Here is a 23,105-nt window from a genome sequence, read left to right as displayed (position 1 = left end):
CAGGGAAGGGAAAGTCTTATTACATATGATATAAGAAACACTAACCAGGAGAAAAAAACAGGTACACCTTGGTATACTAAAACTAAGAATTTTTGTTTCACCCGACCCGACGATAATAACTGTTTGAGATTTATGTGGATCTGAGCATATGCACACCCTAGTGCAGTACCCACAGAGGCCAGCAGAGGGCAGAGGATCTCCCGAAGTTGAAGTTACAGATGGTTGTGAGCTGCCTGAAATGGGTGCCGGGAACCCAGGTTCGCTCTAAGAGGAGCAAGGGCTCATAACTTGCTGAGCCATCTTGCTACCTCCTAGAGCAGTGGTTCTCACCCTTCCTAATGCAGCAGCAACCACTGAAAGCAGCTCCTCATGTGGTGGTGAGTATTAAAGGTATTTTTGTTGCTACTTCATAACTGTAATTTTGATATTGTTATGAATCATAATGTAAATATCTGTGCTTCCCGATGGTCTTAGGTGACCCTGGGAAAGGGTCATTTGACCCCCAGAGGGGTTGCAGCCCACAGGTTGAGAGAACCCTAGGAGATAACTCTCAGGAAAACGAAGACACCTGTGCCAGCTCACACCCAGAGTCATGACCCAGCTCTAAAAGTCAAATTTGAAAAACATGACAGCCCAATCCAAATGTTCCATTAACTCCCGAATGTTTCTTTCTCTCTTTTTTCTAATCAAGGAAGGCAAAGTTAAATTACAGTGAAAGATTACTAGACATTCATTGTGTAATGGAAAGGCTTGAGGTGGGACCATTCCAAGTATCTGAGAAGATACGGAGAGCCTGAAGCTGCTGGGCTGGATGTGGGCAGAGCACCGATTTGGGATGTGATTGATAGCAGTGGCTACCAATCAGTAAAGAAAATGGTGTCCGTACACTGTGCTCTTCTGTTACACTCAGGTGTTCACACACAACCAAATTATTCCCCATGGGCACCAAGCCCCAGATCTGAGGACACCTGTGGACATTACTTACAATGAAAATGGTCAATAACTCAAATGCCCATGACTGTTCAGTGCACCAAGTGTGTGTTATAACATCAGTTGGATAACTTGTAATGATGAATGTAGATAAACCTCAGGATGCTGGCCAAAACTAGAGGAATCCATAGTTATGATTCCACGAATACAAAGCCTGAAGGCAAGGAAGGCAGTTTCGACTGGGGCCTCATCCACTTCCTGCTGTAAGAAAATGCCCAAGGCGTAGGAATCTGTGGATCAAGTTTGTTGACTCACAGTCATGGAGGGGCGGGGAATCCAAGGTCACTGTGGCCCACGCCAGTCCCCGTGTGGCCTCTGGTGAGGGTCAACTGCAGCATCCCAGCACAAGGAGACCACAAACATGGCGGCCATCTTAGTCTTGTCTTCTTAGGAAACCACCACAAAGGCCTTCCTCCTGCCCCCCACCCCTGTGACCTCATCGAGTGCCAGTTACCCCCCACCCCCAAATACTCACCTTGGGAATATATGAACTGCAAGCAGATAAGACAGTTAAAGATACCCGCTGCCCAACCTGACTAGAGTCAGTCTCTGGGACCCACCTAGTGATTCCATAGGTTGTCTTTTGACCCTTACTCACACATTATGACACACATGCACTCATATGTGTCTGTGTGTGTGCACACATAAAAGTTGATTAGTAAATATGTAGCAAATAATCTAAAATACATGAAATGAATTAAATCTGTAAAATATGTTTTATTTTGAGACGGTGTCATGAAGCCCAGGCTGGCTTTGAACTTGCTATGTGCCTTAGATTAGCCTTGAACTTGTGTCCCTCCTGGTACTATGAGACTGTAAGACACATCTCTCAAGTGCTAGAGTCAGGGCTGGAGCTGCACATATCAGTCACCACACCTGGTCACTTTCAAACCACAGCATAACAGGGTTAAAAATAGAAGCGAAATAAGCCCTGAGACAGAGGAGCATGTGATCCAGTGGGGACCAGAAAGTGTTGAGCCATCCCATTTTGGGACATGGACAGCTGTCACACACAATGATACCCTGTCCCCTGATTTGTAAGTTGGGACCTTGACACTTTATGTTACTACATAGGGGCCCTCAAGGAGGTGGCTAAGGCTATCTGTGAGGACACCAGGATTAGGGTTAGGGTAGCAAATAGAATTTATCTGCTAAGCAAGGAAGAGGGCATCCTCCATGCCCTGTGAGGATGCAGGAGAAGACAGCCACTTACAGCCCAAAGGGCACCTTCCCGTCCCCTCACCATGCCAGGGCCTTGTCCAGTCTCCCAAACCATGAGGAACTTCATTTCTGTTGTCCAAGGCACCCAGCTGATGGCATTTACTTACAACTAGACTGATTAGCAGAGCCTTCACTCTACAGTGACGACTTTACTGTCCATACTGCACTTGTTTATTGGGCATTGTGTGCCCTTGTGAGATGCATTTAAAAAATCAAAAACAATTTGTAACCCTGAAGTAGGGGCATAAGACTATAATCCCAGCATTTGGGAGGCTGAGGCAGGAGGATCATGACAAGTTCAAGGCAATTTTGATCTGCATAGAGAGTTCCAGATCAGCTTTGGCTAGAGTAAGACTGTCCAAAACAACAACAACAACAATAATAATAATAATAAAATTTAAAATTCGAAATAAATGAGCAGTGCATAAATGAGGGCTACAAAATATAAACCAGGATATAATGCCTAGGTAAATTATAAAGCTCATATTTTATATGGCTGAGATGGTATTGCTTTTAGATTTTCTGTCATTTGGAACTTCTAGTGTGAGCATTTCTCTTCTCGGTGTGCCATTTGGGAGTCACCTGGGGACTGTGGTTAAATACAGAAGACGGGATGCATATGTTTTACCCTCTCTCACAAGGCCAGCTCAGCGACAGCGTGGATGTAGGAACAGAAATAAACACCAGAACAAAGGCAGGAGGGAAGGCGACCCAGGCACAGAGATGTTAAAACAAGCTGGAAGACCAAAAGCCTGTGGAGGAAAAGCAAGCCCCTGTGCAGGCCGGCTGTCCTCAAGCCACGCCGCAGACTGAGAGACGCAAGACCCTGGCATTTACCCACCACAAGCTCCAAAGTCTCTGGAAAAGTTGGCAGGACACAAACAGAGAAACACCCAGAGCAGAAGAAGACAGGATGTGGGAGAGAGGCAGTCATGGGCCACTGCTTCCCTAAATCCAAAAGACATTCTGGGGACCAGCAAGATGGCTAGGTGGGGAGGATGCTTGGTGCTAAGCCCAAAGGCCTGAGTTTCATCCCAGAACCCACTTAGTTAAAAGAGAACACACACTGGCAAGCGGGTCCTCTGCCTGTCTCTATGCATATAGGTGTAAGATAGGGTTGGTATGGGGAACAGGTAGAATAAATGTAAAACTTTTTGTTTTAATTGTCTTGAGATGGTGTTTCCCGGCAGTATGTAAAAAGTTAGATGTGGTAGCACAGTGCTGGGGAGCCAGAGACAAGCAGACCCTGGAGCTCACTGGCCAGCCAGCCTAGCGAGTTCCTGGCTCGTGAGAGACCCTGCCTCTAAAACACAGATTGGATATTCCTGTCCTCCCAAAGAGTGATGGCTAGGGTTGACCTCTGGTCTCCATGTCCGTGTGCACACAGGTTGCACCTGCACACGTGGGCATACACCCACATCCCCCACAAAAATGATACAGAGAGGTTTAAAGAATGGGGGAAATCCAGGCTTGATAGCACACACCTGCAACCCCAGCACTCGGGAAGCAGAGACAGGGGGAGCAGGAGTCCAAGGCCAGCCTGAGCAACATAGCAAGTTCTAGACCAGCCTGAGCTACATAAGACCCTGTCTCAAAACAAACAGAACAAAAGGATGGACAAACATGGAAGGAAGGACAGACAGAAAGCTAGCAAGAGCCATGACCAGAGAAAATGGAATTTACAGCAAAGGTCAGGAGGCCAGCAAAACATAACACTCTGAATGCTAAACACAGGGCAAGTTAGAGTTTTGCAGTGAATGATGTGGGGGACAATATTTACAAACCTACGAATGTGAGAGTGATTAAAGAAAACCCTTAGAGGGCCTGAAGAGCTGCAGTTCTCTTTGCCTGTAACAGATACTGTGTAAAACGTCCGTAAAGATGAAGAAGGGACAGGAGTAGGTTGCCTCTGGTTCATGCAGTGCAGACCATCTAAGTCACAAGACAGTACAAGTTAACCTCATGGTAGCCCATCCCAAAACAAAACAACAGCCACAAAACCCGACCCAGTAAGTTCCACAAAGCAGCAGTAACAAACAACAGGTTCTCTTGTCATTCTGCAACACAATTAGAAAATGGCAGGAAACTGGGGAGGGGAGGAGAGGGAATCTTTACACTTGGCTGCTTTCGAGCACTCTTAAAGAACTCTTGTAAGAAAGACAATTACAAACTAAAGCTGCAGAAACAACACTGGGGACAAAAAGATTAAAAACAAATTTAATCGGAGCCTACAGGGACTCAGGAGGCGATTTATGGTTCAGAAGTGTGGCATCTTAATATCAGCTGAGGCTAAAGAGTGGCTGGCATAGAATAAGAGAAACGTTAAAGTAAGTGAAAGGCAAGCAGAAATCAGTAACCAGAGGAAGGCGAGGTAAGCAGCAAAGCGGGGCGCATCGATTCCAACGGTGCCGCAAAATATATGCCCAGGACCTCTGTACTGAAAAAATGAAATATCATTATTGAGAGAAATTTAAAGTACTTATATAAATTTAAATCTGTCTTGTGATAATGGATGAGGAGATTACTGTTATTAAATTGTTAGCGCCTCCCAAATTTATCTATAGATTCAGTGAAATCTCACTAAAGACCCTCGGCAGCAATTGGTTTTGTAGAAGTTGGATGGATGGGTCTTTCCACCCAGGAGAGGCTGAAGTGAACTATACCCTATGATAAGCTCTAATCATCCTAAGAGTCCTTATATATATTTTTGTGGCACAGTTAATTCTTTGATGAATAGTCTTGTGCACATATCTTTGTACAGCTAATGCAACAAAGTTTGAGAGGTGAGTTTTTAGAAGTAGACCTTGTGCTCGGACCAAGGGGCATATAATTTAATTAATTTTTTTTCTTTGAGACTGGGTCTCATGTATTGCAGAATGGCCTTGATCCCCCCACTCCCTGTGTAGCCTTGAGTGTCTGATTGGCCTGCCTGCAACTCCTGAGTGCTGGGGACACCACGTGTGTTCTCCCCTACCCCATTTACACAGGATTGACCTCAGGCGTGTGCACGCTAGGCATCCCCTCTGCCAGAGCTCTGCCCTCAGACAGCATAACATTAATTTTTACAGTATTGCCAAATCACATTCCAAAGCTGGGTCAATTTTGACTCCCAATGATTATTAAGAACATTCTTTATTAGGCTCCATAGTAACTGAAATGTTTACATAACTTCTTTTATAAACACACTTTGAAAAGAAGCAGAACTATTTCTGTCTGGTTCCAGCTCGGGGCAAAGCTGAGTGTCCTTGGCCTTGTGGAAACACCAGAGTAGCTCTGGTGGCCTTCAGAGTGGGAGCCGGACACCATTAGCTGTTTGCTGCTGGGACCAGAGAAGAGAATACATATCCTTGGAATAGATCCTGCCCCACATATCATATTGTGTGTGTGTGTGTGTGTGTGTGTGTGTGTGTGTGTTTTAGGAAGAAAATAAATTGTAGCCAGTCAAGACACAGAAGCCAATGGACTAGCCTTGTCCTTGATACAATCTATCTGATAGATACAGTGTTTCTTGTTCCTTGGCTTCCCATTGTGTGTCTCTGAAGCATTAGCAAAGTGCTATTATCTGCTGGGTAATATTCTCTCTCTCTCTCTCTCTCTCTCTCTCTCTCTCTTCTTGCCTGTCTGTTAGGGCAAGATAGACATATGGAGTCCATTTATAATCTCTTCTTTCATTACCAAGAAACTAAAGAGGGAGAATGTGCTAGAAAGGGAATCAGGAAGAGGTGAGAGCCACACTAAGGAAAAAGTATTAGTGGAATATTCTCACCCTCCTCAGACCCCGGGACTGGCAAAGAGAGAGTCACTGAAGGTGTCTTTGATAGCCTGGTTATACTGATCTTCTGGAAAGCGGTTGATTGCAGGGAAGACTTACCCTGAAAGAAATCCACTCTCATCTTCAAGACGGCATGATTTGTCGGGCATACCTAGAGTTCTTAGTGCAAGTCTCTGCCATCTCAGCAATCAGGAAGACAAAATCTTGTTATGAATGAGTGATTTTTGTCTAATCAGTATTTTCCTATTTATCAGTACTTTCATGTTTATCAAGAGAATAGGTTAGATGAATGGTTTGTTCATCTGGTTTTAATGGTTCCAATTGATCCTGGCCTGGATTCAATTTGCTAGTGCGTATTTTATTTGATCTGTAAAAGTCTTTATTTATGTGCATGCCCCACTCTCCCTCTTCACTCCGAGTTTGTAGGTCAGAGGTCAGTGTTCAGGAGTTGATTCTCTTCATCTGCTATGTAGTTTACAAGAATCCAGCTCTGCTCCTTGGCCTTGGTGACAGTGCCATTCCCTGCTGATGCATGTCACCAGCCCATATGATCTGTTCTTATACTTGAGGCTGGCTGGTAGTCATCCACAGACTGTCCCTTTGGGTCATTCCAACACTCTGCCTACTGTCTCCTGGGAGCTCCAAATCCTCATTTGCGTTTGCAGACCCCTTCAGCTCATCCCATCCCATGGATGCTTCTCTTTGATCCTTTGAAGTCTTTCACTGTACTCTCAGTCAATCAGCTGACTCGAAAAAGAAAACAGTGTGATTGAATTATAATGCACTGTTTTTCAATATAAAGTATAAGGTGAACTCTAACATCATATACTATTTGTGTCCTTAAAAGCTACTTACGTGCTCCAAGGACTGATTCAGCTCCCGCTGGCTAGCAAGGAGCTGAGGACGGATTATCTTGAATAATGGGTTCTCCTGTCCTGACAGTGGTCACATTTGTTCAGTTTTATCTGTCTCTGTTACTGTTGCCTTTCATAATATCCCAGTTTACAAAAATGAATAATCTTTTCGAAGATGGCTTGCTGAAGTATAATAATGACAAAAATAGATACCTAAATCCCGCAGCCGGAACACTGGGTCTTAAATACAGGTGATGAACAGACTCCGCCATGAAGACATCGGGGATCACGCCATCATGAGACGAGTGGAAGACACTCGGATAAGCCCACGGAAGCAGATAAATACTTAAGAATAACCATGACAGAGAATAAGGCTCTCCCAATGACCATCTTCATCCTGGTGCCCACTTTTAAAAGCTTAGGCCTTTATGTCAAATAATTATATAAAACAGTGAAAGCGTATAGAGGCTAGGTAAATGCGTGAAGTGCTTGCCATGTGAAGATCTGAGTTTGCATGCCCAGAACTCACGTCATAGTGTATCCATCTGTAAGATCAGTGTTGCTACTGGAGACAAGAGGATGTTCATAGCCTGGTGTACACAGTGGTGGATGAGATAGCTTTGTCAGAACAAAGTGGAAGGCAAGGACTGCATGAGAGAGAGAGAGAGAAAAAGAGGGAGAGAGAGAGAGACAGACAGGCAGACAGACTATTTCCCATTACCTAATATTCCTTTCTTTATCTAAGAAAACTGACTTTGGACATACATTAAAAAAAAATCACACCCAGCTGCTGCAACCATACCCACCAAGGGGAGGACACGCCTCCACTCCTGCTGTTGCCCAATGAGGCTCTGAGCTGCCAGCTCTCCACAGTGAAGACCCAGGTCCTCGTCCTCCGCTGAAATTCTGAACATAGTCTTTAGAGAGAAGTTTCTCTATAATTTCTGGGTCTGTTTGATCTGAAAAGCTGGAAATATCCCATCAAGGCTTCCCAACAGCCTATAATTTGGAGCGAAAATGTTCTAATTTAGAAAACAAAAAAGATGGGGGGAACAAATCCAATAAGAATGTCACTGACCACTCAAGCAGCCATTTGGCCAGAGCAGACTTCTTCAGGAGGTCTCCAGCACTGTTACTCTCTCCACATGAAAAATATTAGTCTTTTAGATTTGACCTTCATTTTAAAATTAAATTTTGATTGTAATTATTCGGTCACACAAATTATAGATATTTCTATACACACTCATATCATATTCTTTTATATTTGCATCAATATTCTCAAAAAATTCTATTACTATGTGTTAACAATACAAAACAATGGGTTTCACTATGACATTCTCATACGTGCATACACGGTATTTCAATCATAACTCATACACAGACGCACTCACGCCTTATTCATTTAGCTGTTAAGGAAGACCTCGGCTGATTCTGTGACACTGCTTAATTCAAACAGAGCTTCAGTAAACATGGATGGGTACTCGCCTCTCTGACTGTTTGGATTACAGACCTAGGAGTGGTAGAGTCACATTATATGACAGTTTTACTGTTTGCTCTTTGAGGAGTCACCATACTGTTTTCCAAAGTGTTTGCTTACATTCCCACCAACAGGGTACAGAGATCCTGTCTCCCAAATCCTTGCCACCTCTTGTGTGCTGTGCACTGGCTTGGATGAAGCAGGGTCTCAGCATAGTCTTGGTTTGTGTTCCCCGATGGCTAAGGAAAACAAACATTTATACACTCTCTTGCGGTTCCTCTTTTGAGACCTGTCTGTGCAGTTGATGGGCCTATTTATTGGTTGAACGACTTGATTTTGTGATGTCTAAGTTTTTGGGTTCTTTATAGATTCTAGAAATTAATATCCTGTCAGATTACAGTTGGCTCAGATTCACTGATCCTTCGGCCTCTCTCCAGTCTCCTCTGTGCAGAGACCTTTTGATTTTATGAGACTCCACCATCACTTCTTGCCTTCATTTTCAAGTGGGTAGAGTTTTTTGTTTTGTTTTGTTTTGTTTTGTTTTGTTTTGTTTTGTTTTGTTTTGTTTTGTTTTGTTTTGTTTTTTCCAGACAGGGTTTCTCTGTATAGCCCTGGCTGTCCTGGAACTCACTTTGTAGACCAGGCTAGCCTCAGACTCAGAAATCCACCTGCCTCTGCCTCCCAAGTGCTGGGATTAAAGTCATGTGCCACAATGCCCGGCTCCTGGGTAGAGTTCTTTTTGGACAGTCCTTGTCTACGTCTGTATATTGGAGCATTCTCCCCTGTTTTCCTCTAGCAATGTCAAATGTTTGAGTCTTACCTTGTGGTCTTCTGATACATTCTGAGTTGATCTAGGCACAGGGGGGGCTGGGTGGGGACAATTCTCGTATCTTTGTCAAAAGTATCTTTGTCAAAAGTCCGACAGTGTTAATTGTGTGGGTTGGCTGTTGGGTTCTAATTGAGTCTGTGTGTCTGTCTGTCCTTCTGCCAGTGTAACATTATATTGTTTTTTTGTTGCTACAGCTCTGTAGTGTCGTTTGAAGTCCATCGCCATGATGCTTGCCAGGTTACTTTTGGTTACTGTTTAGCAGAGCCTCCTCCTTCAGCCTCACCCCCCACGCCCAGGATGTTTTGCCTATGTGGGACCTTTTGTGCTTCCGTGACAAATTAAAGATTTGCCTTTTCCTTCTCTGAAGGAACATCACTGGAATTTTGATGGGAAACACTGACTATGTGGCTATCTTCCTACAGTACAACCATTTCTCAATATTAATTCTGCTAAGTCGTGACCGTGGGAGGAGTTCTTGCCGCTTTCTAGTATCTTTTTTGATTTCTTCCACTTTTCCGATTTTCATTATAGAAGTCCTTCACACATTATGTTGGGTTTATTGCTATGTATTTTACTATAAATGGGTTTTTGCCCCAGATTGTTGCTCAGTGAATTTGATAGCATCTCTGATTTTTTTTTTCTTGCCGTATTATTCTGACAAACAAAGCTTTCAAGAACTATACTAAGGGGCCAGTGAGATGGCTCATCAGGTAAAAGTGCTTGCAGTGCCAAACTGACACCCCAAGGGGAGGGGTGGGGGGTGAGGAATGGGAGCATGGGGGTGGGGATGGAGAGGTGGGGAGATGGGGATGTGGAGTGGGGAAGTGGGGGGTGGGAGTAGGGGGTGGCTTAACACCATCCCACCCTCCAGGTCTTCCACTGTCAGTCACTTAGCATTTAGTCCCTTGCAACTGTTTTATCCCACTATTGGAGTCACTGGGGCTAGTGATGCTATCCTTCTTCCCCAAGCAGGAAGTGGCATCTGCTTCTCCCTGCCTTCAGCCAGTTTCCTACCCATGGGGCTGTCCACACGGGTGACTCCAAGACTTCCCTCTGTGGTCATACTTACCTAATCTCTAACACAGGAATAGGTGGATGCACACTGACCCTTGGTGTCTTGGAGGCAACGAAACGCAGAATACTTTATTCCTAAAGCTAAGCGCTCAGAGAGGAGCCACTTAAAATGGCTTCCTATGCTGCACTGGAACTGGACCCTGGAAGAGAGAACTTTCCCAGGGCCAGGACGTAGGGACAGCACAGCATCCCTGTGTGATCAGAGCAGGTGTATGGGGACCAAGGCCAATGTTAACTGTGTTTTCTCTTATTTCTCTTTGCTCTTCCTTCACCTCAGCCCTCACCATCTGCCCCTCAGCATGTTAAGGTGGACTCTTCCTCACTCTGTTCTGCTTTGTACATTTTTAAAAGATTTATTATTTACATATATATGGGGTCAGCGCATGTGTGAGTACAGGTGCCCATGGAGACCAGAAGGCGGTGTGAAATCCCCTGAAGCTGGAGTTATAGCTGACAGGGGTGCTGGGAACTGAACCCAGGCTTTTTGCGAGAGCAGTCAGTGCATGGTCTTAACCACTGAGCCATCTTTCCAGCCCTACCGATTCCTTCTCCCACACTGCTTCTACGCTCCTAGTTTGTATAAGGAGTTCTTCCTTTGTTCAGCGTTCTATCTATGTATCCCTCATTTTTTCCCAAGAGCCTCCTCCAGGGATTCTATTCACTGTTCTGCTCATCTGAATACATAAGCTGGCCCATCAGTTTCCATTCCTCCCCGAGAAATTGCTTCTGTCTCCGTGGTCTCTCCGCTCAGCTTGACCTATAGATCCCCGGCAAAGATCTTTCCTGGAGTTTTTCCTGTTCTGTTCCTTGGATCCTGGTCTTTGTTGATGGCGTTCTTGTTGTACTGGGACAGTCAGTCTGGATTTTCATAGGCAGGAAGTAAATGACTGTAGGTTTGCACACGCCTAGGGGTTTATCTTCATCTCTGACAGTTAGCTGACAGATTCTGTGTGGGAAAGGTGTAAAGGCTTTAATCTTCCAGGCCCAGGTGGCTCCTGCAATATCTGATGGTGTTTTTATCGTCCACTGTGGTGGTTTGAATAAGAGTGGCTCCCACAGGCTCCCACACTAGAACGTTTGGTTTCCAGTTGGTGGCGTGTTTAGGGAGTTAGCCAGAGGCTTTATTGGAGGAGGTTTGTCACTGAGGATGGGCTTTGAGGTTCAAAAGCCCACTCCACGCCCAGCTTCACTCTCTTGGTGCTTCCTGCCGGTGAGTCAGGATATAAGTTCTCAGCTAGCGCTCCAGCCCTATGCCTGCCTCCCTGCTCCCAGCCATGATCATGGACTCACTTTCTGAAACTGTAAGCAAGCCCCCAGTTAAGTATGTTCTCTTGTAAGTTGCCTTGGCCTCGGTGTCTCTTCACAGCAACAAGGTGGTAACTAAGACATCAGTCTTTTGCAGGTAGCCTGTTGCGTTCTGTTTTTCTCTTAGTCTCTTGTTAACAACATGTTAACACCATGTTAACAACATGTTTCCTTTGTGCAGAATGATCTGAAACTTTGCAGAGGCCTGCTGTGGTGAGGGCCTTTTCAAGGTCTCATCTACTTTCCTGAATGCTTGCCCACGTTTTTAAAAAGTTAGGTCTTTCAATTTGGGGAAGTTTTCTCCTTGAACAACCCCTGTGCTACTCTCCTCCAGTCTTTCTTCCCAGACCCGATAGCAATCAAATTCCCTGATTTCCACTCTCTGCTCTATCCATTCTTGCTTCGGGTTTTATTTTCTGAGGTTTCTAAAACTTTATTTGCAATCTCACTTTCAGAAGTTCTGTTTGGTTCTTTAATGATTTTTTTTTTTGTCTTCTATTCTTGTTTTCAGAAATGTTTATCTCACCTCTTAACTCTCTAAAAATAACTATCGCAGGTTCTTTTTTTTCTCTTCCATTAGATTTTATTTCATGGCTTCCTTTTTTACTTTTAACCCCCCTCTTTGGTTGCCTTGGGTGTTTGATTTATTTTGATGATGGCACTGTTGCTGAGGCAGGGGGTTGCCATACAGCATTGGTTGGCTTGATATGCATGCACAGTCCAGTCTGGCTCATATACCACTGCAAGACTCCCGCTTTATCCTCTCAGGGCTGGGATTACAGGACTGCACCACTGTGCCTGGCTCATGTTTTGGTTTTGATTTCAAACATCCCTCACATCCACAACACTCCTTGGCTTACTAAATGTGTGGCATCTAATGCGGCTGTGGTGTTGGACACCTGTGATCCCAGCGTTCAGAACGCTGAGATTGGAGGGTCACAAGTTCAAGGCCAGCCTGAGCTACATAACTAGAGCATGATAGAGAACAGGGTAGATCTTCATGAGCTGTGAGTCTGACTGCCTTCTAGGGACGCAGCAGAGGCAGAGCAGGAGGCGCCTGCCTTTCTGCGGAAACTCTCCTTACAGCCTCAGGCTGCGTCATTCCCCTCCTGTTTGGTTCGTGAGAATAGGCGTCTTGTCCAGCTCTGTCATGGCTGATTCCTCACTGAGGGTATAGTGAAGTCTGGTCTAGAAGGCCAGCTGTTTCCTGCAGACACTAGAACAGGCCTTCCAGCCCTACCTGCTCCATCTCCCACAGCCCACCCTCTGGAGTCCTGAGCATCTCTACATTCTGAACCATTCAGGGTTCTTCAGAGAAGCTTGTATTAATCCTTCTGGGTTTATAGCTTTGAAAGATCCTCCGTCATTCTGAAGGGGCTCTCAGGAAGGATGAGCTAAATACATGTTTAGTCAAGAGTTCTCCTATTTTTCCACACAAAAGCACATGTTCATAATTTAATGTTTTAATTAGTTGTGTGTATATGTGTATGTACACACACACACACTCATATTGTGTGCATGTATGGATTGGTGTATGTGCACGTGCGATAGAGGCTGGTGTCTAGCTTCTTCTCAGTTGCTCTCCACCTTATTTTTTGAGTCAGGTTCTCTAGCTGAGCCTAGAGCTCATGGATTCAGCCAGTGAATCCCAGGGATCGTCTTGTCTCCACTTACCTAGTGCTGGGATTAGAAGCACAGGCTTTTTGCAGGTATGCTGAGGATCCAAACTCAACCCAAGCCATCTCCCCAGTACCAAACCAAGTGCAACAATTTATGTGTGCACACGAGTCCCAGAGCCAGAGATTCTCCAGTCAGCACATTAGCAGAGAACATGTTAGAAGTTCTAATCTTTGATTCCCACTTTAAACCTCCTGAACCAGACACCGAGAGGACAGCAGAGGAAGCTATTTGAGCAAGGCCTTCAGGTAGAGCTCATGGTATCCAGAGTGTGACAGCCACCACCACTGGTGGTCAAAGGATTCTGAACATTCCAGAAGCACCACCTTGCTCCCAACCTCAGCTCTTCAAATCAAAACCCAACAAGGGGCCCAGCGGAACAAAGGGGCTGTGTGGGGGTGGCCAGTTCTGTTACGTTCCATCCTGCTAAGAGAACATCCGTGCACTCAGATGTTCTTTCTTCTTCCACAGAACAGATGCCAGGAGCACAGCTGTCCCGGGATGGGATGGCATGGGGAGAAAAGAAAAGAGAGTAGGGAGGGACCAGGAAGAGGACAGTAACAGAGATCTGTGCCTAACCTCCACAGCATCCATAGTTTGGGGCCTCGCAATGGGACAGGAGGAGACTCGTTCCTTCCCTTGACATTGTCCGCTGTCCATTTCACAAGCTGCTGCAGCCCCAAGCCCTTCCCCCTCCCAGCCTTGCTCTCACTCTCTCTCCATCTATCCTATCCACTTGCGGGACTCTTCATCCTTTTCCTCCACAGCCTTGGCAATGGTCTTTATATGTGTCCCCTAGGAACAGCCACAGTGATTCCATTCTCACTGCTGGCAGAGGACGCTCCTGAGGCCCCTCTGTCCCAGAGTTAATGTCCCCCCCTCTCCACCTCCCCCCAGGTACGCCTTCACTGTCGTTTACACCTTCGAGGCTCTGATAAAGATACTGGCAAGAGGGTTTTGTCTAAATGAGTTCACTTATCTTCGAGATCCCTGGAACTGGCTGGACTTCAGTGTCATTACCCTGGCGTGAGTGTTGCCCGCAGCTGGTCTGTGTGTTCCTGTAGGCTTTGGGGTGTAGAATTTGGAGGCGGGGTTCATGCTCACAGTCTGGACTACCTCCTCATTTCAATCCAGCTTCCTCTGGCGGAGTCTTACGGCCTGGGTGTTGGACTATATCATTGGACTTGTCCTGTGCCCATGGGGACGAGCCAAAGACTCAGTGCTGTGCTAACAAATGGCCAACGCAGGTCAGAAGAGGCTCAGCCTCATTCCTACCCCAGGAAACCATGTCCGAGGAGGCAGGTTCACCACGCCTGTGTGTTTGAAATCCAGCTGTTCACCTCTTGAAATGGATCTTTCTGAGCAAGCTTGCGGATGGTTTAGGGGGCATTCGTGTTTGTAGATGGCAATGGGGCTGGAAACACCGTGTCTGTCCTGGGTCTCCCAAGGCCCCTCCCCCTAGAAATCCTGTTGTGTGTGCTGCATGCACCCTGCAGCCCTTTCCCTGAGGAAATGCCCTCCGGTTCTACAGGTATGTGGGTGCAGCGATAGACCTCCGAGGAATCTCAGGTCTGCGGACATTCCGAGTTCTCCGGGCCCTGAAGACTGTTTCTGTGATCCCAGGTGAGGGGCTTTCCCCAGCCATTTGCTCCAACAGAGCAGCTGTTCTTTTCCACAGCTCTTCTTTGATATGCACACACACACATGTACACACACACACATACATGTTCCAGGACAGGGACTCTTGACTATTAGCCTATTTAACAATGAAAATGAGGCTTTAAGCATAGAAGAAACAGAGGTAAGGGTTGATCTTGAGTGAGAGGCAAAGGGAGGTTGGTTCCTCAATGCTGTGAGTTTATCTTCAGCTGTCACACAATCTGCCACGCATGACATCATATGTATCACTCAGCTCCCGGGACAGGGTCGCACACATGTGCTGCCAAGACAATTATTTTTCCACCAAAATGACACAGTTGGATCCTAGACCGCTAGCAGGGTCAGAACACTTTCTGTTGTCTGAGACACTGAGCCCCGCAAAGAATATAATTTCCATTAACAAACCTTATCCCTCCTTAAAGGGAGGAGTTTTGCAGCTAGCTCTAGATCTCCTCAGATCATCCCATGAAAAGCATGGAAAATCTCACAGCTGGAACAGAGCTGAGAATACAGCTGCAACTCAATATAGGTTTCCCAATGCTGAGGCTAGAACTCAGGCTAGAACTTGCATGGTAGGCAAGTGCTTGACCACTGCACTCCGCACCCCAACAGGGGTTTTATTTTCATTGAATCACCAGTGTCAATCATTGATTAGCCTTGAGATGATAAACAGATGTGTTTTTCAGGGCCTCAGCTGATTGGCTTTCTAATGAAGATGACAGGCCCCGCCCACTTGCCTCTGTGGGCAATTGCAGGGTGCAGATGGAGAAGCTGGGTTTGACACTGCCTGGGATGTGTAAGGGTGTCACACCTGTGTATGGTCAGAGGATGACAGCCAGGGTGTATACCTGTGCTCCGGGTGGCACTTCACCATGTGGGAGTATGTCTGTCGCCTCCCCACAGGACTGAAGGTCATCGTGGGAGCCCTGATCCACTCAGTGAGGAAGCTGGCCGATGTGACCATCCTCACAGTCTTTTGCCTGAGTGTTTTTGCCTTAGTGGGCCTGCAGCTCTTCAAGGGGAACCTCAAGAATAAATGCATTAAGAACGGCACAGATCCGCACAAGGCTGACAATCTCTCATCTGAAATGGCAGGTGAGTGGACGTTCTGCTGCAGTGACCAACACTGGTACCTTGGGACTGTGTGGCTGTGGGAACACGGTTACAAAGCCCTGCACATCCCTGTAGCTATCCCGGCAGGGGAAGTTTAACAAGCTCTAAACAAGCAAGGTCTTCTGGCTCTGTGCAGCTTCCAAGTGACTTGGAAGGTTGTGTGGACTCCAGAGTGTCCTCTGAAGGCTGACTTCATTTAGACAGAAGGCAGGAAGTGTCCTCTTGGCCACCCAAGGCCTAGATTAGGGGCTTCAGAACACACCGTGAGGCTTCATCTCTTCCTTTCCTTAGGAGACATCTTCATCAAGCCCGGTACTACGGACCCCTTGTTGTGTGGCAATGGGTCTGATGCTGGGTGAGTACACATCCCGCAACCTCACTGGTGTCCAACATCCTTTCTCCATAGCATTCTCTGAGCAGAGACCATAGAATCCCCAAGAAAATGTATTAATGAATACCATAGACATTGCCTCTTAAAACTCACAGGGAGGGGAGCTGTGACCACGGTCAGCTGATAGAGTGCTTGCCGCGCAAGTGTGAATCCCTAGCACCCCACATAGGAAGTTGGGCACATCAGTGCAGACCTGTGACCACAACACTGCAGGGCCTTGGGGCAGAGAGCTGGAGCCAGGCAGAGCTGCTGAGCTTGTTAGACAACCATTTTAACTCAACCGATGAGCGGCAAGTTCAGTGAAGGTATTGTCTCAATACCTGAGAAAGATCCTTGGTGTTGAACCCTGCCCTGTACATACATGGACCCACACAACATATGAACACACACACACATATACATGCACAGACACAGTCTTACAGACAGTAAGTGTATTAGTCAGGTTCTGATATGTAATAAATGACTCCAGGGTTTTATCACTTAACACAACCACCATTTAGCTCGTGGCTCAGTGCTTCAGCACTGGAGCATGGAGCTGGAATTTGACTTCTTCATACATCTGCGAGCAGCAGATGGATTTGCTGCAAGGTGTCTGTGTGCTCCGTGGTCTTTTATCCCCAGCAGTCTGGCTTGAGCTGTCATTGTGCAGACTTGGGACTCCAAGGGAAACAGTAAAGTGTGGAAATCTTGACTTCACAAAGTGACATTCTCTCTGTGTCTCCTTGACCAAAGGAAGTCACAAGTCAGTGCATCCAAGGGCTGGTAAAACAGACGTTACATCCCAGTGAAAAGAATGGCGGGGTCATATCCCAAAGGATTGTGGGTACCAAAAGGGAGGGAGGACAGGTGGTCAGCTCCAAGAAGAAACAAATGTGTTTGCATTAAGGCTACCCTTGAGCACCATAGCTCATTCCGTTCTTGGGTTTGTTTTTTGTTTTTGTTTTTTTTTGTTTTTTTTTTTTTGTAACAGGAAGAAATACATGTATAACATTTTTGCAATTTCAAATTCTCGCAGAGGTCAGGCGCATAACAACAAATGAGTAGTGAGGGCCGGGAAGGAACCATGGCAACTAAGAGTTCATGCCCCATCGAAGGGGTAGACAGCACTCGGCCAGCTGTTGGTTGTCATGTGAAAATGGGCACCCTCTGCTTCTAGCTCTGCTGGCTTAACAGAGGGCGATGGGAAATTCTGATTTTTATGTGTTGGCCCCTAGTCGGAAATTTGGTGACAAGCGCCCCCAAAATATCTACCTATCTTGTCGGCCAGGCAGAATATTCCCGCAGGCTGAATCCAGACTATAGCTCAGCTGTGTTTTGGTCTCTTTTGTATGTGCATAAAGACATTGTGCTGTAGAAAATATATGCTGTACCGGAAGTTCCATCGACTGGATAAACACAATGGATAATCTTGTAAGGCCGGATAGAAAGTCAGGGAAGACTTCCTGGAGGCAGTATTTGAGGCTGATGTTGAAGGGCGGGCATTATACTTCACTGATGGGCGGACAGTGGTGCTTGGATGGAGGTGACCCCACGTGGAGGGCAGAAAGTAAGAAACCCGAGCTAAGGGGGAGGACCCTCCTCTCTGCCTCCTGCTTTGGCTGCTGGGGTGAAGAGGGAGCAGGAGAGGTGACAGATCAGAAAGGCTCATTCTTCCCACTCACAAGGTTGATTGCCTGAAATATAATTCATACACGTTCCTCGCGTGCCCATGTGGCGACAAAGGGATCCACAGGAGCATAGTAGCTGCATTTTCACTGTGGCTGAACACCTGAGAAGAAACACATGTGGGTAGGGCTCATCTGGGCTCACAGTTTGAGGGTACAGTTCAGCGTGAGGAAGGAGCAGAGGCAGGAGCGTGAGGCTGGCGGTCACGTGGCACCTACTCCGGGCAGAGACAGATAAACAGTGGTGCTCAGCTTGCTGTCTGCTTTTTATCCAGCCCCGGGGGGTGGGGGGCCAGCCCGTGGAATGGTGCCGCCCACTCTTAGGGTGGGTCTCCTTACCTCAGCTAACTCAGTAACCATCTCACTAGAAGAGTAAGCTTAGACTCAGCTGAGGGGTAGAGACAGACAGGAGGACCTGGTCATTGTCGGCCCTCTTAAGGTACTTGAGTCTTAGGCTCTGGGAAAGCGTCTCTTGGACGTCGGTTGTCGCTTTCCTTGTATTTAAATCAAAACCTTGTGTTCTTCCCACATAGACGATGGCACCTTTAAAGCCCATGGTTCCAGAGCAACCCACGGCTCTCCATGATAAAGCTCTGGGTTCACCCATGCCCTCATCTCAAGTACCAGAGAGGCAGACTTCCCACCAGGCAGATGCAGCCAGGCAGTGGAGGAATGGACCCAGCTTGAGTAGGAGGAGGCCAGCTTGTGGCAGTCATGGAGTAAGGTCTGAGGGGGTCTGCATAAAGGCTGGGGCCGGGGCTGGCTCAAGGCAAAACTGGAGCTGAGGTCTAGGGTCTCGGATCGAGTACAAAAAACACCTGGTGACCTTTATTATAATTTTTTTTACATATAGACTCTTCCAGATCTTCCATTTAAAATTCTTTATTTTTAAAAAATAATTTTTTTTTTTTTTTGCTTTTCGAGACAGGGTTTCTCTGTATAGCCCTGGCTGTCCTGGAACTCACTTTGTAGACCAGGCTGGCCTCAAACTCAGAAAAAATAATTTTATACAATATATTTAAATCATATCCCCCCAATTCTGCTCACATATATATAGTCTCACAAAACAACAAACAAAACCACAAACAATCAAAAAGAACCCTAATAAGACAAAAACAACAGAACAAAACAAAAAGCACATAAAACATGGAGTCCCCCTTGTGTCAACCTGTAGGCATGGTGACCGAGACTGTGGCTGATACACCCAGGGCATGCCTCCATTTTAATGATCACGCTGATGTTCTCCGGGTTCAGGTAGCTGAGTTCTCTCTGAATGAACCCTACTCCCTCACTTTAAGTAAGAACTGTTGGGATGATGGCGTTATACTGTCCGGGAAGCACTTGGGGAGGAGAGAGCCATAGAGTGAGCACTTAGCAAGTTGAAGGTGATGTTTTCATTGTTATCTAATCTGCCACTGAACTTGGCTGATGTAAGTCCCCCTTGATGGCTAACTCTGGAGATGGTGACAGGAAACTTGGGGTTTAGTCTGTTTTGTGGCTATTGGCTCTCCTTTCCCTGGTAGGCGCCAACAAGGAACTTGACATCATATAGAGCGGTGTTGAATCACGCTACTCCTCTTGACAGGCAAAATGAACAGAAGCGTGAACATCCTCACGTTATAGATGAGGGAAACTGAGTCCCACACTAAATGCTCAACTAATAGGCTGCAGGGTGAGCTCTAAACTCATATATTTGACGTCAAACCTGCCATGTTCTTACTGCACCAGACTACCTTGTTCCCAGTCAGCAAGGCCGCATCATGGTGGCTTTGCACCCAGTCAGCGAGGCCGCTCCTTGGGGGCCTTCTCTCCTCTCGCTACAGCCACTGCCCTGATAATTATGTCTGCCGGAAAACTTCTGACAACCCGGATTTTAACTACACCAGCTTTGATTCCTTCGCGTGGGCTTTCCTCTCACTGTTCCGTCTCATGACGCAGGACTCCTGGGAACGGCTGTACCAGCAGGTATCTTCGTTTTGTTTATTTGAGACGGGACTTCACTGTGTAGCCTTTGTTCACATGGAACTTGTGGTGACCCTCCTGCCTCTGATCCCAAGGGCTGGGATTACAGGCACGTACCACCACGCTTGGCCGTGCTAGCTGATTCCAATCTGCATGTCCTTATACAGTTGTGACTAGAGCCTGATGGGCCAGCTGCATGGTTCTTCTCATCATGGAAATCAACTGACCGTCAAGGGTCCACGTGTCCCCCACAGAGCCCTCTTTTCTTTCCCTTGAATCTCCAGACACTCCGAGCTTCCGGGAAAATGTACATGGTCTTTTTTGTGCTGGTCATCTTCCTTGGATCATTCTACCTGGTCAATTTGATCTTGGCTGTGGTCACCATGGCATATGAGGAGCAGAGCCAGGCAACAATTGCAGAAATCGAAGCCAAGGAAAAGAAGTTCAAGGAAGCCCTCGAGGTGCTGCAGAAAGAACAGGAGGTGGGTGGAGCCAGGAGGTGGGTGGGGTCAGAAGGTGGGTGGGGCCAGAAGGTGGGTGGAGCCAGCCGCCCAGGACCTCCTGGGACAGAAGTCTTCCTCTATAATCTTCTATAGAAGCATGGATCATATTTCAGGGGCTGTCTCAGGTTCCCAGCCCTGGGCTGGGACTTTGGCTGTCAGCAGAGTGCCTGCCATGCAAGGATGAAGACCTGAGTTCAATTCCCAGAATCCATCTTTTAAAAAGTAGTCAGGTACATGCTTGTGATCCCAGTGCTGGAGAGGCAGAGTTGGGTGGATGGCTGGGGTTCAGTCTTGTTGGTAAGTTTTGGGCCAGTGAGAGACCTTGTCACACAAATAAGCTAAACATGTCTAATAATAAACATGCACACACACATGTGCTCCTACATGAACACGCATACCCTGCACACAAAAGAATCTGAATGAGCGAACTTTTTCCAAGTTATTTATTCAGGAATCATGAGGACCCAAGGGAAGTGAGCTAAGCATGATCAGACAGTGGGTGGGACTAACCCACAAAGTGTTCTCAACTAGATGTTAGCTGTTGCCTGATCCTGCTGGGGATCTCTAGCAGTGACCTGCACCAGAGTTAGCCCTACTTAGAAGCAAGAGGATCAGCTGGTTGTGTTCCCATATCTGCCTCTGGAGCAGAAAGACAAAGGCACTTTCTCCACAATTGCTGCATTGAGCATCAACTGTTAGACTTGCACAGTGACTGTTAGAAAGGGCCCAGGAAAGGTACCAGCACCTACCACAAGGGCTGAAGGAGGGAGGTGATCCCCGTTTCTGCCATGCCCAATCCCACTACTGCTTGTATCCTACCCCTCAACCTTCTTGGCCTCAGATCCCTTATCTCCATGGCCATGTTGTAGGGACAGGCCAAGATTAGTTAGATCCTGTGGGCTGCAACGACCGCTCTTTCCTCAGGTGCTGGCAGCGCTGGGCATTGACACAACCTCGCTCTATTCCCACAACGGATCACCCTTAGCCCCCAAAAACGCCAATGAGAGAAGACCCAGGGTGAAATCAAGGATGTCAGAAGGCTCGACAGATGACAACAGATCACTACAATCCGACCCTTACAACCAGCGCAGGATGGTAAGACGTGCTAAGCTGGCTCGAAGGTTCCTTCGGCTTTAAAGCTGCCTTGGCCATGGTGGAACAGACAGAGCTTGGGATCAGGGAGAGAGGAGGGATTTAGTAAGACAAGCAGACACCCCTCCACATCGGTGGCCTAAGCTAGGTTGGCAGCAGTTGTTGGGGGAGGGGATTAATGATAAGGCCCTTTCTTTGTGGAGGAGATCAAGATTACGATTGGGAGATAAGGAAAGGGAAGCAGATACAGGGCAACTCCCAGGCTTAAGGTAGGACACCCCGATAAGCTGTGATTTTTAAGAAAAGAGCCTCTGTGTGTGTGTGTGTGTGTGTGTGTGTAGGGAGGGGAGGGGAGGGGAGGGGAGAGGTCCCCTTGGGACATGCTGACCTTGTGGTATCCGCAGCTAAGGGTCTGTCTGCTTCCCTTCTTTCTGATCAGTAGCTCTGTCCCTGGTGCTGAACACCTCACTCTTTTCTTACTTCTTGCTTCTGACTCCACAGCTCAGGGCTGTCACCTGCTGTTGACACAGAAGACTCCAGGGTCTATCTCTGACAGCCTAACCCAGGAATGACTTCCTTACCTCGCATTACAGTCTGCCCTGCAATGGTTAACATTAATGTCCTGATCTAACTTTTCTCACGAACTTTCTTCCTCTTAACTCTCCACCGCCTGGAAAGCTCCAAGTACCAAATAGCTCTTCCTTGTAGGCCTCTTCTTTCTTCTCTGCTGCTGGGATAAACACCTTGGCCACAGGAAAGATGGAGAGAACAGACAACGCCCAGCTCACAACCTGATATTGAGGGAAGTGTGGACAGGAACCCAAAGCAAGCACCTGGAGTCAGGAACTGAAGCAGAAACCAGAAAGGAACTCTGCTTGTTGGCTTGTACCCTGGCTGATGTTCAGCCCCACAGTGGGCTTGATCATCCTGCATCAATTGGCAGTCAAGAAAATGCCCCCATAGACATGCCTACAGGCCAATCTGATAGAGCCAGCTCTTTAGCCTAGGTTTTCTCTTCCCAGGTAGGTCAAGTTGAACACCTGTATTAGTTATCATACCTTTTCATGTGGGAGAAAAATTCTCACACTAATCATACGGAGAGGGATCCGACAGCTTTCTGAAGGTTAGTTCCTGCCCCTGACCTTCTTAGCCCCTTTTCTTGTCTCACCGGGAGAATGCTGTCCTTTACCGACAATCCCCCGATTTACACAGGCAGGCATGTACACTCACAGACACACTTGCATGCACTCTGGCCTCGGGCACACACCCACACTGGAGCACCTGTCTACATCTGTGACTTCTCATCCTCTGTGTTCCTTTGGAGCAGCACCTGGAATGCACAGGGCACAGTTCAATGCTTTCAATGGGAACCTGGCTAGGTCTCTGACAGTCACAGACAAGGCTGAGTCACAGCTTCCATGGAAATGCCAGTGGCACTGAATTGGACTTTAATTTCCTCATTCAGTCAACCACACAGATCAGCACCTGAGTGTCCAAGACGTACCTCCTCCTCCTCCTCCTC

The 23,105-nt window shown here is 46.9% G+C and overlaps 1 protein-coding gene across 4 annotated transcripts in view; it reads left to right on the top strand.

The window, feature by feature from the left end:
• Scn10a (sodium voltage-gated channel alpha subunit 10) overlaps window positions 1-23,105 on the top strand; it is a 108,901-nt gene that overhangs the window by 33,905 nt on the left and 51,891 nt on the right. For all 4 annotated transcript variants that reach the window (XM_021173168.1, XM_021173166.1, XM_021173169.2 and 1 more), the window contains 7 exons: window positions 14,097-14,225; window positions 14,731-14,822; window positions 15,762-15,953; window positions 16,263-16,326; window positions 19,850-19,991; window positions 20,273-20,470; window positions 21,416-21,586. In XM_021173168.1, the coding sequence (XP_021028827.1) occupies window positions 14,097-14,225; window positions 14,731-14,822; window positions 15,762-15,953; window positions 16,263-16,326; window positions 19,850-19,991; window positions 20,273-20,470; window positions 21,416-21,586 (988 nt within the window). The remainder of the gene's footprint in view (window positions 1-14,096; window positions 14,226-14,730; window positions 14,823-15,761; window positions 15,954-16,262; window positions 16,327-19,849; window positions 19,992-20,272; window positions 20,471-21,415; window positions 21,587-23,105) is intronic.

Source organism: Mus caroli, chromosome 9, assembly GCF_900094665.2.
Source record: "Mus caroli chromosome 9, CAROLI_EIJ_v1.1, whole genome shotgun sequence".
NCBI classification, from domain to species: Eukaryota; Metazoa; Chordata; class Mammalia; order Rodentia; family Muridae; genus Mus; species Mus caroli.
The sequence above is the reverse complement of the archived record's forward strand: the minus strand, read 5'-3'. Positions and strand labels throughout refer to the sequence as shown.